This window comes from Empidonax traillii, unplaced genomic scaffold (assembly GCF_003031625.1).
Source record: "Empidonax traillii isolate 1590-97213 ecotype Southwest subspecies unplaced genomic scaffold, ASM303162v1 scaffold1414:size197169, whole genome shotgun sequence".
NCBI classification, from domain to species: Eukaryota; Metazoa; Chordata; class Aves; order Passeriformes; family Tyrannidae; genus Empidonax; species Empidonax traillii.
In genome coordinates, this window is record NW_020956607.1 from 132,398 (window position 1) to 144,770 (window position 12,373).

The 12,373-nt window shown below is 62.4% G+C and overlaps 1 protein-coding gene and 2 non-coding genes across 4 annotated transcripts; 1 reads left to right on the forward strand and 2 right to left on the reverse strand.

Annotated features, from left to right (window-relative positions):
• Positions 1 to 481: 481 nt before the first annotated feature.
• TMEM214 (transmembrane protein 214) lies at positions 482 to 9,122 on the reverse strand. 2 transcript variants are annotated; one of them, XM_027907177.1, is made up of 17 exons: positions 8,942 to 9,122; positions 8,268 to 8,473; positions 6,686 to 6,836; positions 5,964 to 6,098; positions 5,531 to 5,613; positions 5,013 to 5,118; positions 4,607 to 4,688; positions 4,428 to 4,529; positions 4,176 to 4,317; positions 3,756 to 3,847; positions 3,592 to 3,640; positions 3,311 to 3,415; positions 2,784 to 2,901; positions 2,130 to 2,226; positions 1,735 to 1,903; positions 1,190 to 1,341; positions 482 to 963 (listed from the first exon to the last, which is right to left on the reverse strand). In XM_027907177.1, the coding sequence occupies exons 1-17, from the start codon at positions 9,090 to 9,092 to the stop codon at positions 837 to 839; spliced, it is 2,067 nt and encodes a 688-aa protein (XP_027762978.1). In that variant the 5' UTR covers positions 9,093 to 9,122; the 3' UTR covers positions 482 to 836. The 2 variants fall into 2 exon arrangements, with proteins under 2 accessions (XP_027762978.1, XP_027762977.1); XM_027907176.1 differs by having other exon boundaries at positions 3,311 to 3,424.
• A 511-nt stretch (positions 9,123 to 9,633) lies between these two features.
• LOC114070012 lies at positions 9,634 to 9,797 on the forward strand. The gene has a single exon (XR_003573857.1). It is a non-coding gene; the product is annotated as a U1 spliceosomal RNA (small nuclear RNA).
• Positions 9,798 to 11,218: 1,421 nt separating this feature from the next.
• LOC114070013 lies at positions 11,219 to 11,382 on the reverse strand. Its single transcript, XR_003573858.1, has one exon. It is a non-coding gene; the product is annotated as a U1 spliceosomal RNA (small nuclear RNA).
• Between the last annotated feature and the right edge of the window lie 991 nt (positions 11,383 to 12,373).

Sequence of the window (12,373 nt, forward strand, 5' to 3'; positions counted from 1 at the left end):
GTGTGCACACGTACAGGTGTACACTGAGCACAGGGAGGGGTGTGCACAGGCGTGTTCGTGCCTGTGCGTGGGTGGGTGATGCAGGTCTGCACACACAGGTACACGTGTGTACACACACACCTGCTCAGGCACATCTGTGCTCAGGAACACAGGTGTGTACACACACACCTGTGCAGGCGGCAAAAGGACCCCACGGTACCAAGGCGGCGGAGGCGGGGCTCGAACCCTCAATCTCCGCACGCCGGGCGGGCGCTCTGCCCCCTGAGCCAACCCGGCGGGGCGGGCCCCGCGGCGCCAGCGGCTCCTTTGAACTGCTCGGGCACTGAGACGGAGCGACCCACACGCAGCTCCAACCACTGAGGGGGAACGGTGCCTTCCCCCCCAAAAAAAGTGCTGGGGATGGGGCGCAGCGGGCTTTGGATAACCCCTTTCACCCTGCAGGTATCTTCAGTAAGGAAAGAAAATAAAGCATGTGGAGTACTTGTCAGGAAAAAAATAATAAAATAAATCGGTTCATTCACTGGGGGAAAGGGTGGGGTGGGTGGGGACTCCGGGTGTCCACCCCTGATCCTGTGAGCAGGCAAAGCACAAGGGGACAGGGATCACCCACCAGGGACAGAGGGAGAGGGAAAGCAAAGCAGTCACAGGGTGTGGAAAAAGACTGTATGTGTGTCTCCCCAGCTCCCCAGAAAATAAACCTCCCCCAAAAGCCCCGATTTGACCCAAAGTTCCTGTGGGCATTGCCCTCAGTGTCTCCATCCCCCATCCAGCTGCACTGGGATACCCCTCGGCAGCTGGAATATCGGGAGACGGTGTGACCTTCTCCAGAAAGCAGCTCAGTGTCCAGAAATCATGGCCAGGGCCCAGTCTTTGAGGGCCAGGGTTGTGTTTTGCAGGTAAATCCAAGAAGAATAGGTGAAACTCATCAGGTGGTCCCTCACGCACTCCCACGTCATGTCCCCGCTGGAAAAGCAAGAAGGGGTTATGGGGGTGGAGCCTGAGGCAGGAGGGGCGACACAGGGGGGATAGAGGAGCCCCTCAGGCAGGGTGACACTGGCCCTGGTGCCACATACCCGGGAGCAGGACAAGGGGCCACCCACCAGGGAGAGATATGGCTGTGACACTGAGGGAGCCCCTGGGGGAGCGGAGCCCGAAGGACCCTGTGGGACCACACAGGGGGTCTGCTCACTTGCAGGAGTCGAGGCAGCACTGCCAGCCCCGCTGCAGCACCGAGGCCAGGCCCTGCAGCAGCGGCACCAGGCAGCTCCGCACCAGGAACAGCAGCAGCTCCCGCACGCACTCGGCAAAGTGCAGCAGCGACTCAGGGACCCGGGTCTGGACCTGCAGGAGCACAGACAGTGTGAGGTGAACATCGATCCCCTCAGCAGGTCTGGGGCTGGGGGTCCCAGTAACCTGATAGTTCCATCTCATCTCACCCCCTCCCTCCTCTGTCATCCTCGAACCCTTCCTACCTCCCCTCTTCTCCAGCACACAGCAGAGAGGGCACCCACATTCTGTGGAACACTGACATCACCCACTGCCACCACAATAATAGTTTTCACGACGCCAACAACAGGCAGTTTTCTCAGGCCTCTGCCTGTCAGCCCTGATAGTCACTGAAAGCAGTCGGAGCAGGGGGATGAATGGCATTGGAGATGTGACGCAGGGCCTCCCCCTCCCATAAGCCCCCCACTGCATTCCTGGTCTCCTCCAGCCCTGGGAACCCCCCCTTACCCACTCGCTGAGCCAGGGCAGGCTGCCCTGGAGCCAGGAGAGCAGGGAGTAGCACTGTTGGGACACATCCCGGGCCACCTTCCCACCCGTGTCCCAGAGCAGCTCCAGCTGCGGCCGCAGGACGGACACAGCCGCAGAGCCGTGGTGGGCCAGGCTGTGCTCCAGCCACCTGCAAGGAAGGGAGGACTGGTAAGGGCAGTGCCAGACCAGGGCACCACCACGGGGCACCGGAGCTGCCACCACGGGGTGGACAGGGAACTCCAGGCTGAGCTGGAAGTGCTCCCAGGCAGGGCCAGGAACAGCTCCCGGCTCCCTCCTGAGCCCCCGTCACGCTGCACGATGGCCTCACCTCCCAGACCCACTGTCTGCCACCCACCCACGCCAGTGACACGGACCTGTAGCCCTCGAGGCAGCCGTGGGACACCTTCTGCCAGGCCAGATGGGAGGCGGGCAGGACACCGGAGGAGCGGAGCAGCCGTGCGGAAGAGGAGGCTGGAAGAGACAAAAGAGTGTTCCTTGAACACTCCCTGGCTGAGGGGACACGTGCCAGTCTGTCCCCAGGGGCTCTCTGGTGACACGTGTCTGTCTGTCCCTGAGGACTCTGCTGTGACACGTGTCAGTCTGTCCCCGAGGCCCAGCGAGGGGGGGTTAGGGCAGCCCCGAGGGACTCTCCCAAGGGGACACAGGCCAGGGGGGTTTGTCTGCAGCTCCTGTCTTCACCAGTGTCCCCCATCTGGACAGATGGACAGGCCTGCTGCTCACAGCAGCCACGGGAAGGACCTGGGAATGAGGCAGGGACACAGGGGGCTTCACTGAGGGGAGCAGCCATAGGGTTGATCCCAGGGATGTTCTTTGATAAAGTAAGAGGAAACAGCCTCAAGCTGTGACATGGGAGGTTTAGACTAGAAATTAGGAACAATTCCTTCCTGGAAAAGGTTGTCCAGCCCTGGCACAGCTGCCCAGGGAAGAGGGGGTATCCCCATCCTTGGAGGGATTTTCTAGTCTGGATCCCTCTGTGATCCCGTGACTCCCAGCACACAGAGCCGTACCCTGGAAGGAGCCGTGCGTCCGGACATCGTGCAGGAAGAGGCCGGTGACGAGGACCAGGAGGACGAGCAGCAGCTGCGACCAGGGGAAGCCTCGGCCCTTCATCCTGCGCAGCAGCTCCTGGGCAGGAGGACGAGGCCCTGTCACTGTCACCACTGTCACCGTGGTGTCCTGGCACTGGGGAAGTCCCAGCACAGCCCCACCACCCTCCAGCAACGGCCGCCCCCGGCTTCCCAGCGGGGACCAGTGTCATCTGCTGGGCAGCTGGGAGGATGGACAGGGGCCAGCACATCTGTCCTGGCGTGTCCTGTGTGCGTGCCGCTGCGTGGCCCCATCCCGGCACGTGCTGGTGGCAGAAGGGGCCATTCACAGCCCCAGCATGGAGCTGAAATCCAGCCAGAGAGAGACACTGGGCAGCACCCACCCACCCACCCACCCATCCATCCATCCACCCATCCATCCATCCATCCACCCACCCATCCATCCATCCATCCATCCATCCATCCATCCATCCCCTGCCACCCCTCACCTTGCAGGCAGTGTCACAGGCAGCCACGTCCTCGCCTTTTCCGGCCCCTCTGGCCACCAGCTCCTCGTTGGTCATTTTGAAGGAGCGAACGGTTTCCTGAAGGGACTGACGCACCTTGGGGACAGCGAGAGCTGCGTCAGGGTCCCCAGCCCACCGCAGACCCCCTGAGCTGCCAAGGCAGGGGAGCCCCACGGAGACACTGCCAGCACAGGGAGCCCCTGCAGCAGCACGGGGACATTATCCCAGCCCAGGACCTCCCCGGTCCCACAGCTCACTCCTACCTTCTTGCTACAGCTCTCCCAGGACTCCAGGAGGTGGTTCAGCAGCAAACTGGAGGGGGGAGGAGAACAAAGGGCTTGGGCAGGAGCTCCCAGAAGGAATTTAGGAGTCCCAAAGGCTCTGTGGGTGGGTGCTGTACCCACGTGGAGCTGTGGCATAGACTGACCTGGACTGAGTGAGGTGCTTGGTGTAGAGCTGCCTCCAGACGCTGAAGCTCAGCGGGTCCAGGCTCAGGCACTGGCTCATGGAGGTCAGGAGCTGGGGAGGGGGCACAGCCGGTTATTACACCCGACCCTCACCCCAGCACACCGAACACCCTGTGCGCCAGGCAGTGCCCTGGTACAGCCTCCCACCCCCACACCCAGGGCATGAAACTCAAAACTCTGGCATCCCTGCCCATGGCAGGGGGTAGAACTGGATGGTCATTACGGTCCCTTCCCACCTGAACCATGCTGTGATCCAATAATTTCCAGCCCCTGGGTGTGGGTGACAGGACCCCTGCCCCACCATCGCTGTCCTCATGGCAGCAATGCCTGCCCTGCTGTCGCTCCACGGCAGCACAAAACCCAGCCCGTGCCAGGCTCACCTCCTTCTTCATGGCAGGGGGGCAGGTGGGCGTTGCCCGGGACAGGAAGGAGGGGAAGTAGGTGTGCAGGGCCGTCTCAGGCCGGGCACCGAACGCCAGGACCTTCAGGCGGGGGTAGAGGCGCCGCAGCTGCTCCTGCAGGCTGGAGGAGAGCAGGGTCTGCCCAGGGGCACCGGGGGGACAGGGGGCACCAGGGCTCACCCTGCAGCACAGCCACACCGGGGGACGGGGTGCCCGGATGGACCAGCGTACCTGGGTGACAGCGAGTTGTTGGGCATGAAGGCAAAATCCAGGAGCGGGAAGAAATCCTTGGGGCCGATCATGCCGAAGCCTTTGGTGAGGTTGGGGTGCATCCTGCAGAAGAGAGCCCTGAGCTGCTGCGGGGGCCAGCGAGGAGCAACGTTACCCGGTGGGAAACAGGAGTCACTCACATCAGCAGCCGGTCCAGGTAGGAAACAGCATATGGGGAGAGGGACTTGATGCCGAGCACCGGGAGCATCACACTGAGCCACACTGTGAGAAGAGGTGGGAGGGCTCCAGCTGGGCTGTCTGTCCACCAGGACAACCCACCCAAAACCACCTGGCAGATCCCTAGGGAAGGGCTCTGGGGAAGCTGCGCTGCAAGGGGACAGTGGAGCAGCACATTCCTTGTCCTTCCAGGCAGGATGGCTCCTCTCGGGACCCAGCCATTCCCTGTCCCGGCCACAGGAAGCTTCTCTCCAGATCTTAAAGGTCTTTCCCAACCTTTTCCCACCCCAAAGCAGTACCACCAGCGGGAGCAGAGACACCCTGGCAGTGCCAGGGAGGGGGATCCCACCTGCCACACCCGGCTCTCACCTTTCAGGCCCTCGTGGAGGTCGGCGAACCCGGCCTGTCCCAGCGCCCAGAGCACGGTCAGGCACTTGGCTGGCCGGTTTTGGTGGGAGCGCAGCACCTCCAGGTACTGGGGGAGGATGGGACACGTCAGTGGGGAAGAACCACAGCCCACCCCAACCCAGTGAGTCCAGAGAGATCAGGCCATGGGACTGTGTTGGCTACCCTGGACCCTGGAGCAGGGCCCTTGGCACGGACTCACAGCTCCAGTAAGGCCAGGAACTGCACTGGGGGGACAGAGGGAACCCCAAAACCCAGTCCAGGGGATGCAGGGCTGTTGAGAGGGGCAAGCAGAATCCACTGGCATGCCAGTCCCTCTGCATGGGGAGGACAGGGAGGCAGAAGGGTTTCATGCATGGGACAACCCTGATCACTCCCAAAGGAATTCTGATGGACAGGGATGCTCTTTCTCCAGCTGCTCCAGGGGACCCCCAGAGTGGGAGGAGGAGCAGCACCCACAAACCCAGGTGACCCCAGCTCACCTTGCCCAGGTTGGTGGTGGCAATCCGGGGCCTGTCCAGGAGCAGTGCCTGGATGCAGATCCTGTACCCATGCAGTGACTCCCCTGGAATGGAGATGGGGGTCCTGCTCAGCCATGCCCACCTTGGGGCTCTCCCCAAGTGGAGAACCCTCAGTCCAGGCACTTCCCAGGGCTTGTTTCCCCCCATGCTCCCTGTGAGATCAACCCAGTGACAGCCAAGCCCTTCCCCAGGGACATCCCAACACAACACCCCACCCCGGCTGTTCTCCAAGTAGTTTCTCGCTATTCCTGTTGCTCTGGACAGCAGCGACCCCCGGGCAGGAACAGCCCCTCACCACACACCGGTGGGCAGGAGGTGTGTCGCCCCTCCTTTCCTCATGGAGGAATTCCAAAGAGCAGCAGCTGTCCGGGTCAGAAGAGAGCCTGGTGCTCACCTGGGGCCTTGTCCAGCTCCTGCAGCATGGTGTAGATGCAGTGGTCGAAGAAGAGCTCCAGCACTCCCGATGCCCTTCCCAGCAGGGTCCGGATGATGCTCTTCAGCTCCTTGCTCGCCAGGCTGTACGGATAGTCTGGGGTGAGATGAGGGAGGGAGGGAGGGAGGGAGGACTTTGATGAGACCCTGTTTTGGGGAGTTGCAGCAGCTGGAGGAGCTGGCCCGCAGGAGGCGGGCGCAGGGAGCACCTCGTCCTCATCCCCCTGGCAGCACCGGGCTCCTCCTCAATGATTTTGGTCCAGAGGAAGCTAATCCAGCCCTGAGGGATGGCTTCCCATTAGACACCAACAGTGCAGGATGGACGCGGACCTGGAGAATGTTTTGCTCCTTTCCCCCTCTCCCATCCCAAGCGACGCGTGCTCAGCACAAGTCGGGACCACCAGACCACACAGGAGAAGGAAATCCAGCCCCAACATCCCTCTGGATACCTGTGAGTGGATTCCCAACGTCCACGGCAGCAGGCAGAGGTCATGGGTCCCCACGGGGAAGGGGTGACCGGGGAAGCCTCCCATTTGCCAGTGGCACAGGCAGGTTCACTGCGTGCGTGGCCAAGGGGAGCCCATTGTGGGGACAGCCCAGAACGAAGCAAACCCTCCCCGTTCCGTTAACTAAAGGACCACGGCCCTGCCCCTTCCCCTTCCCACCCGGCAGCAGCACACGGACCGTGGGGGTGCTGGCTCAGCACGGGGTCACTCCGAGGCGCCTGCAGTTTGTAGTTGAGGTACCCGGCCAGGTCCTTCACCCACACCGAGGGGTTCTCAGGGAACACGCTCCGGCTCTTCTCCAGCTCCTTCTGCAGATCCGCCAGGTCCAGCTGGAAGTGGCAGACGGACAAAGTCAGCCCGGGATGAACAGAGTTGGGCAAAAAGCGGGGGAGGGGAAAGTCAACTCTGTCTCCTCCTGGGGTGTGGGGCCTTCATCCTGGGAACACCACCCTTCCTGCTTGGAAAACCCCAGCTGCTGGGGCTCCCAAGGATCACCCTGGAAAACTGGCTCTGTGCCAGCGCCAGGGAGCCTGTTGGCACAGGCTGGCACACACCAGCACCACCACGGGCTCACTCACAGCTGTGGCTGGGCAAGGATCAGCCCGGGGTGATCCTGGACACGGCCGGTCCGTGTGGGCACTGCCGAGAGCTCCGCACCCAGAGTCCTCCAGGGAGCAAAGAACCACGGGCACCCAGATCCACCTGACAACGTGGCAGTGCCAAACGTGGAGTGCAGCAGCAGCTCCTGTCCCCTCCACCCCCCTGCTACCCAGCCACGCTCACTCCCTGCTTGCACACCCGGATTATCCACGGGCTCAGAGGAGCGGATCTGTCAGGGCACGCTGCAGGGCTTGGACTCTGGGTGAGGTTTTCCAGAGCCCAACCTTCCCTGGGAGCGCTCCCTCTAAGCAGATTCCCACTGCCAGGGCTTGGCAGAGCAAGCTGGGTGCCCTCGGGCAGGCTTGGCTCAGCCCCAGCTTTCAAAAGGAATTTGACACAAACCAGCTGCTGCCACGCCAGGAAACAAAACCCCTCCCCAGTGGCAGGGCCACGCGGTGTCTCACACCCCCGAGCACCGGGACAGTCCTGGCCCTGCTGCCCTGCCAGGAAACACGGGAATTGCACATGGGAACCGCACCTGGGAATCATGCAGGGTCCTGCACCCACCACCAGCACTCTGGGGAGCAGAGGGAACCCCCAGGCAGGGGGGAGCAGAAGTGCCAGGATGTGACACCCAGGGCAGGGAGAAGCCCAGTGGGCAATGCCGTGGGGGGCCGTGCCAGGGCTGTCCCCACGACACGTCCCCCCGGTACAGCCCATCTGGGGTCAGTTCTGGAGCCCCCTGTGCTCAGACACAGCCAGGACAGGTGGGACAGACACTGACGGGTTCCCAGATCCAGCCAGAGTGCAGGAGCTGCTGGAGCAGCTCCCAGGGCCCCACTGGTGAGACACGGAGGAGGTTCCAGCCACCACGAGGCTTTCTCAGGGCTCTTCTCAGACAGAGACAGGGAGTGGGTGAGGAGAGAAAAATTCCCTTCCAGCTGCCTTCTGCTGCTCTGTCTCCTGCCTCCAGCACGAGGCGGCTCCTCCCAGCTGGCCCAACAGGGGATGAGCCCGTGCATGAGGCTGAACCGGGTCAGGGCCCCGTGCTCCCCATGCCCCCTCCCACTGGATCAAAGAGCTCCCACGGCAGCCAGAAGGGGATGGGAACAGCGGCCCCTGGCATTCCAGCGGGTCAGGGCCCGGCTGGGCACACTCACAGCTCGCAGGGCCTCCTCCAGCGAGCGGCTCTTGCCCGCCTTGCTGCTGCTGGCATTGCCAGACGGCTTCTTCCCGCTCTTCCCCGGCTGCTGCTTCCGCGGCGGCGGCTCCGGGGCCGTGGCCGGGGGCACCTGCTCCTTGTTCTGCTTCCGCAGCACCCGCTCGAAGCCCAGCTGGAAGATGGTGCTGGAGGGGGCGATGGGAGCTGGGGGCGGGAGAGGGCAGAGGGCACGGTGACACGGGGGCAGAGGGGCACGGGGACGGACCTCGGCACGAAGGGCAAACAGGGGGACCCCCCACACACCCTCGCGCTTCCCACGGGGACAGGGGCCCACGACCAAGTCCACGGCATCCCCCGAGACCCCACCGCCCCAGTGGATACCCCCGGACCTCCGGGGGACCCTTGCCTGACCCCCGTGAAACCACCAATGCCAGCGGAACCACGAGGGATCCCCTGCATCCTCCCCCGAGACCGCCCGGTATCCCCGACCGGGGACCGACCGGGGACGCCCGCCCGCCCCATAAAGGCTCCCCCCACACTGCAGACCCCGCCGGGCTCACGGGAGACCCGCTCCAGCTCCACGCGAGCCCGCCAGACCCGCTCAGAACACCCTGCCCGGACCCGCGGGAGGCACGCCCGCCCCACCGAGGCCCCGCGGCCGTGGACACTCACCGGCCAAGGGCAGCGCGCGGCCGGCGTTGGCCTCGCCCAGGGCGCGGCGGCTGCCGGTGCCTCCCGCGGGGCCCCGCCGGCCCTTGCGCACCACCTCCCAGCGCCCGGGGCCGGGGCCGGCCGAGCCCGGGGCCGCTCCCGCTGCCGCCATTGACACCGGGAGCGCGAGCGGCGGCGCCGGAGGGCGTGACCGGGAGCGCCTGCGCGCGCCGCCGCCGCCGATTGGCCGCTCCGGGACACACGCGCCGCGCGCGCCGGGTGCCACGTCTCCGCCCCGCCCCGCCGGAACACGTGACCAGCTGCGGCAGGGACACAGCGCTCCGCCCCTCGCCTGGCTCCGCCCCCCCTGCGATGGAACCGCCCACCACGGGGTGGCTCCGCCCCCTCCGGCGGCTCCGCCCCTCCCCCCGGGCAGATCCCGCTGCTGGCGGAGCCGCTTCGCGCCGAGAGGGGCTGAGCCTTGCAGATGAAGAGGCGGGGATATGCAAATCATCCTCCATCGCGGAGGACGCCGGGACACGTCCCGCGCACAGACCCCGCGGCCACGCGCGTCCGCGGGCGCTGCAAAGGGCAGAGCCGTGCGGACCGGTGGGGAACGCGAGGCCGGACGGGTTCGGGGCCGGGTGGGCGGTGAGCGTGTGTTGGGGGTGGGTGCGCGGTGCGGGCGTGGTGTGGGTTGGAGAGAGCAACTCATACTTACCTGGCAGGGGAGACACCATGATCAGGCAGGTGGTTTTCCCAGGGCGAGGCTCATCCCTTGCACTCCGGGTGTGCTGACCCCTGCGATTTCCCCAAATGCGGGAAACTCGACTGCATAATTTGTGGTAGTGGGGGACTGCGTTCGCGCTCTCCCCTGGTAATCGCTGTGCAAAAATAGAGTTTTAAACTTCAATGACGTAAATAGCTGTGCTATGCAATCCTTGTGCACTTCTTCCTTCGTGACTGATGGTCAGGGTAATCGGCAGTGTCTGTTCGGAGAAGGCGCCCCGGGATGCCTCAGGACCCCCAGCTCTTCCCGAGCTTCGCACTGGGAGGGGGAGCAGGCTCCCCTCGCTCTCTCCCCGCCCTTACTGGAGGGTCTCGGACGCCTCGGGGTTCGGGTTCGCCCCCAACACTCGTGGTCCCACATCCCGCTGCTCCGGTGTCCCTTGCCCCATCCCAGTCCAGGGAAGGGCTCTCTGCTGTCCTCCCACCACCTCCGGGGGGTGCTGCCCGTGGCCGCAAGGGTCCTGTTCACAGAATCACAGAATAACCGGGCTGGAAAAGACCTCTGAGATCATCGACTCCAACCTGTGACCCAACATTCACTTGTCACCCAGCCCGGAGCACCAAGTGTCACATCAGTCCCTTCTTGAACACCTTCAGGGACGGTGGCTCTACCACCTCTCTGGGCAGCCCATTTCAATGTCTGACCACTCCTTCTGTAATGAGTTTTTTCCCAATGTCCAACCTAAACCTCCCCGCTGCAGTTGTGTCCTCTTGTCCTACTGCTGGTCGCCTGGGAGAAGAGACTGACCCTCATCTGGTTACAACCTCCTTTCAGGGGGTTATGGAAAGTGATGAGTCTCCCCTGAGCCTCCTCTTCTCCAGACTAAACAACCCCAGCTCCCTCAGCCACTCCTCACGGAACTTGTGTTCAAGTCCCTTCACCAGCCTCGTTGCTCTTCTCTGGACCCGCTCCAGCACCTCAATGTCCTTCCTGAACTGAGTGGCCCAGAACTGGGCACGACACTCCAGGGTTGGCCTCAGCAGTGCCCAGTCCAGGGGTAGAATCACTCCCTGGTCTTGCTGGCCACACTGCTCCTGATCCAGGCCGGGATCCACTGGCACTCTTGGCCACCTGGGCACCCCTGGCTCATGTTCAGCTGCTGTCAATCGGTACCCTCAGGTCCATTTCTCTCCAGCCACTCTGTCCCCAGCTTGTGGTGCCACAGGGGGTTGTTATGGCCGAAGCGCAGGACCTGGCACTTGGCTTTGTTGAACCCCATACAGTTGGATTCAGCCCATCTCTCCAGCCTGTCCAATTTCAGCACCGTCCTCCAGACTGATGTCATCCGCGAACTTGAGGGCAGCCCCGGAACCCCGCGGGACCCTCGCGGAACCCTCGCCTGCCCCGCGTACAACCACGAAACCCAGCAATTCCAGCTCTCAACTTCTCGTAATCCTTTACTTCTCTGAGCAAGAGTAACTGGGTAGAACGTACATACATGATCCACGGAGACTTTGGCATCTTATTCGCCCCTCTACTAGATGATTCTGTTTTTTGACCAGTATAAACAGGGGAGAGCGCGAACGCAGTCCCCCACTACCACAAATTATGCAGTCGAGTTTCCCGCATTTGGGGAAATCGCAGGGGTCAGCACACCCGGAGTGCAAGGGATGAGCCTCGCCCTGGGAAAACCACCTGCCTGATCATGGTGTCTCCCCTGCCAGGTAAGTATGAGTTGCTTTCGCCAACCCACACCGGCCCCGCACCGCGCACCCACCCCCAACACACGCTCACCGCCCACCCGGCCCCGAACCCGTCCGGCCTCGCGTTCCCCACCGGTCCGCACGGCTCTGCCCTTTGCAGCGCCCGCGGACGCGCGTGGCCGCGGGGTCTGTGCGCGGGACGTGTCCCGGCGTCCTCCGCGATGGAGGATGATTTGCATATCCCCGCCTCTTCATCTGCAAGGCTCAACCTCTCCCCCCCTTCTGACACAACTCCGGGTCATACAAACCATAACAATGACAACAGCGGTTACAGTTTGAAGGAAACCTGCCAGCCGTCCATTCCAACTGACCTTCTTGGCATGACTTTGATATTTGCTTGTTTATTGTCTAATTGATTCTTTCCAGCTTCTGTCTGGACTGGGATCACCGTGGGATAATTCCCAATTAATCTGCAAAAACTCTTCCTGTACTATTTCCACTCTAAAGTGGGGTACATTACCTGAAAATTCCTTCTGGATATTATTTCTTTTAACAAGCCTTAATCCCTTCCCTATCTTATTAGTGGAACAGGGGAAAGCTCCAGTCCAGCAGAAAAGGTATTTACTGACACTAACAGATATTTGTTTTTCTGGTCTGCCAAAAGCACCTACCCCCACATGCATCTCCTGGTGCATCTGTCATCTTCTCAGAGACCAGTCACTGCTTGCAAGTATTTCCCCTTTATTGTCTTCTCTGTCCTCTTCTTTTGTATAATCTGGTGCAAACTTTCTTTCTTTGACTCAACTCCAGATGAACATCAGGTGTCCAGGCATTACCTTCCCATCACTCCTACACTGCTCTAGATCCTGATGATTGAGGCTTTTTCACTGTCAGGACTGGAGGGTTAGATTCCGATTGGCAGCAATCCAAACTCTAAAAATGACTCTGTAAATGGTTCCAGTCCTCTCCAGGCCCCTCATTTTATGGGATGTTGGTCTTTTCTTACTGGTTCGACTCCTG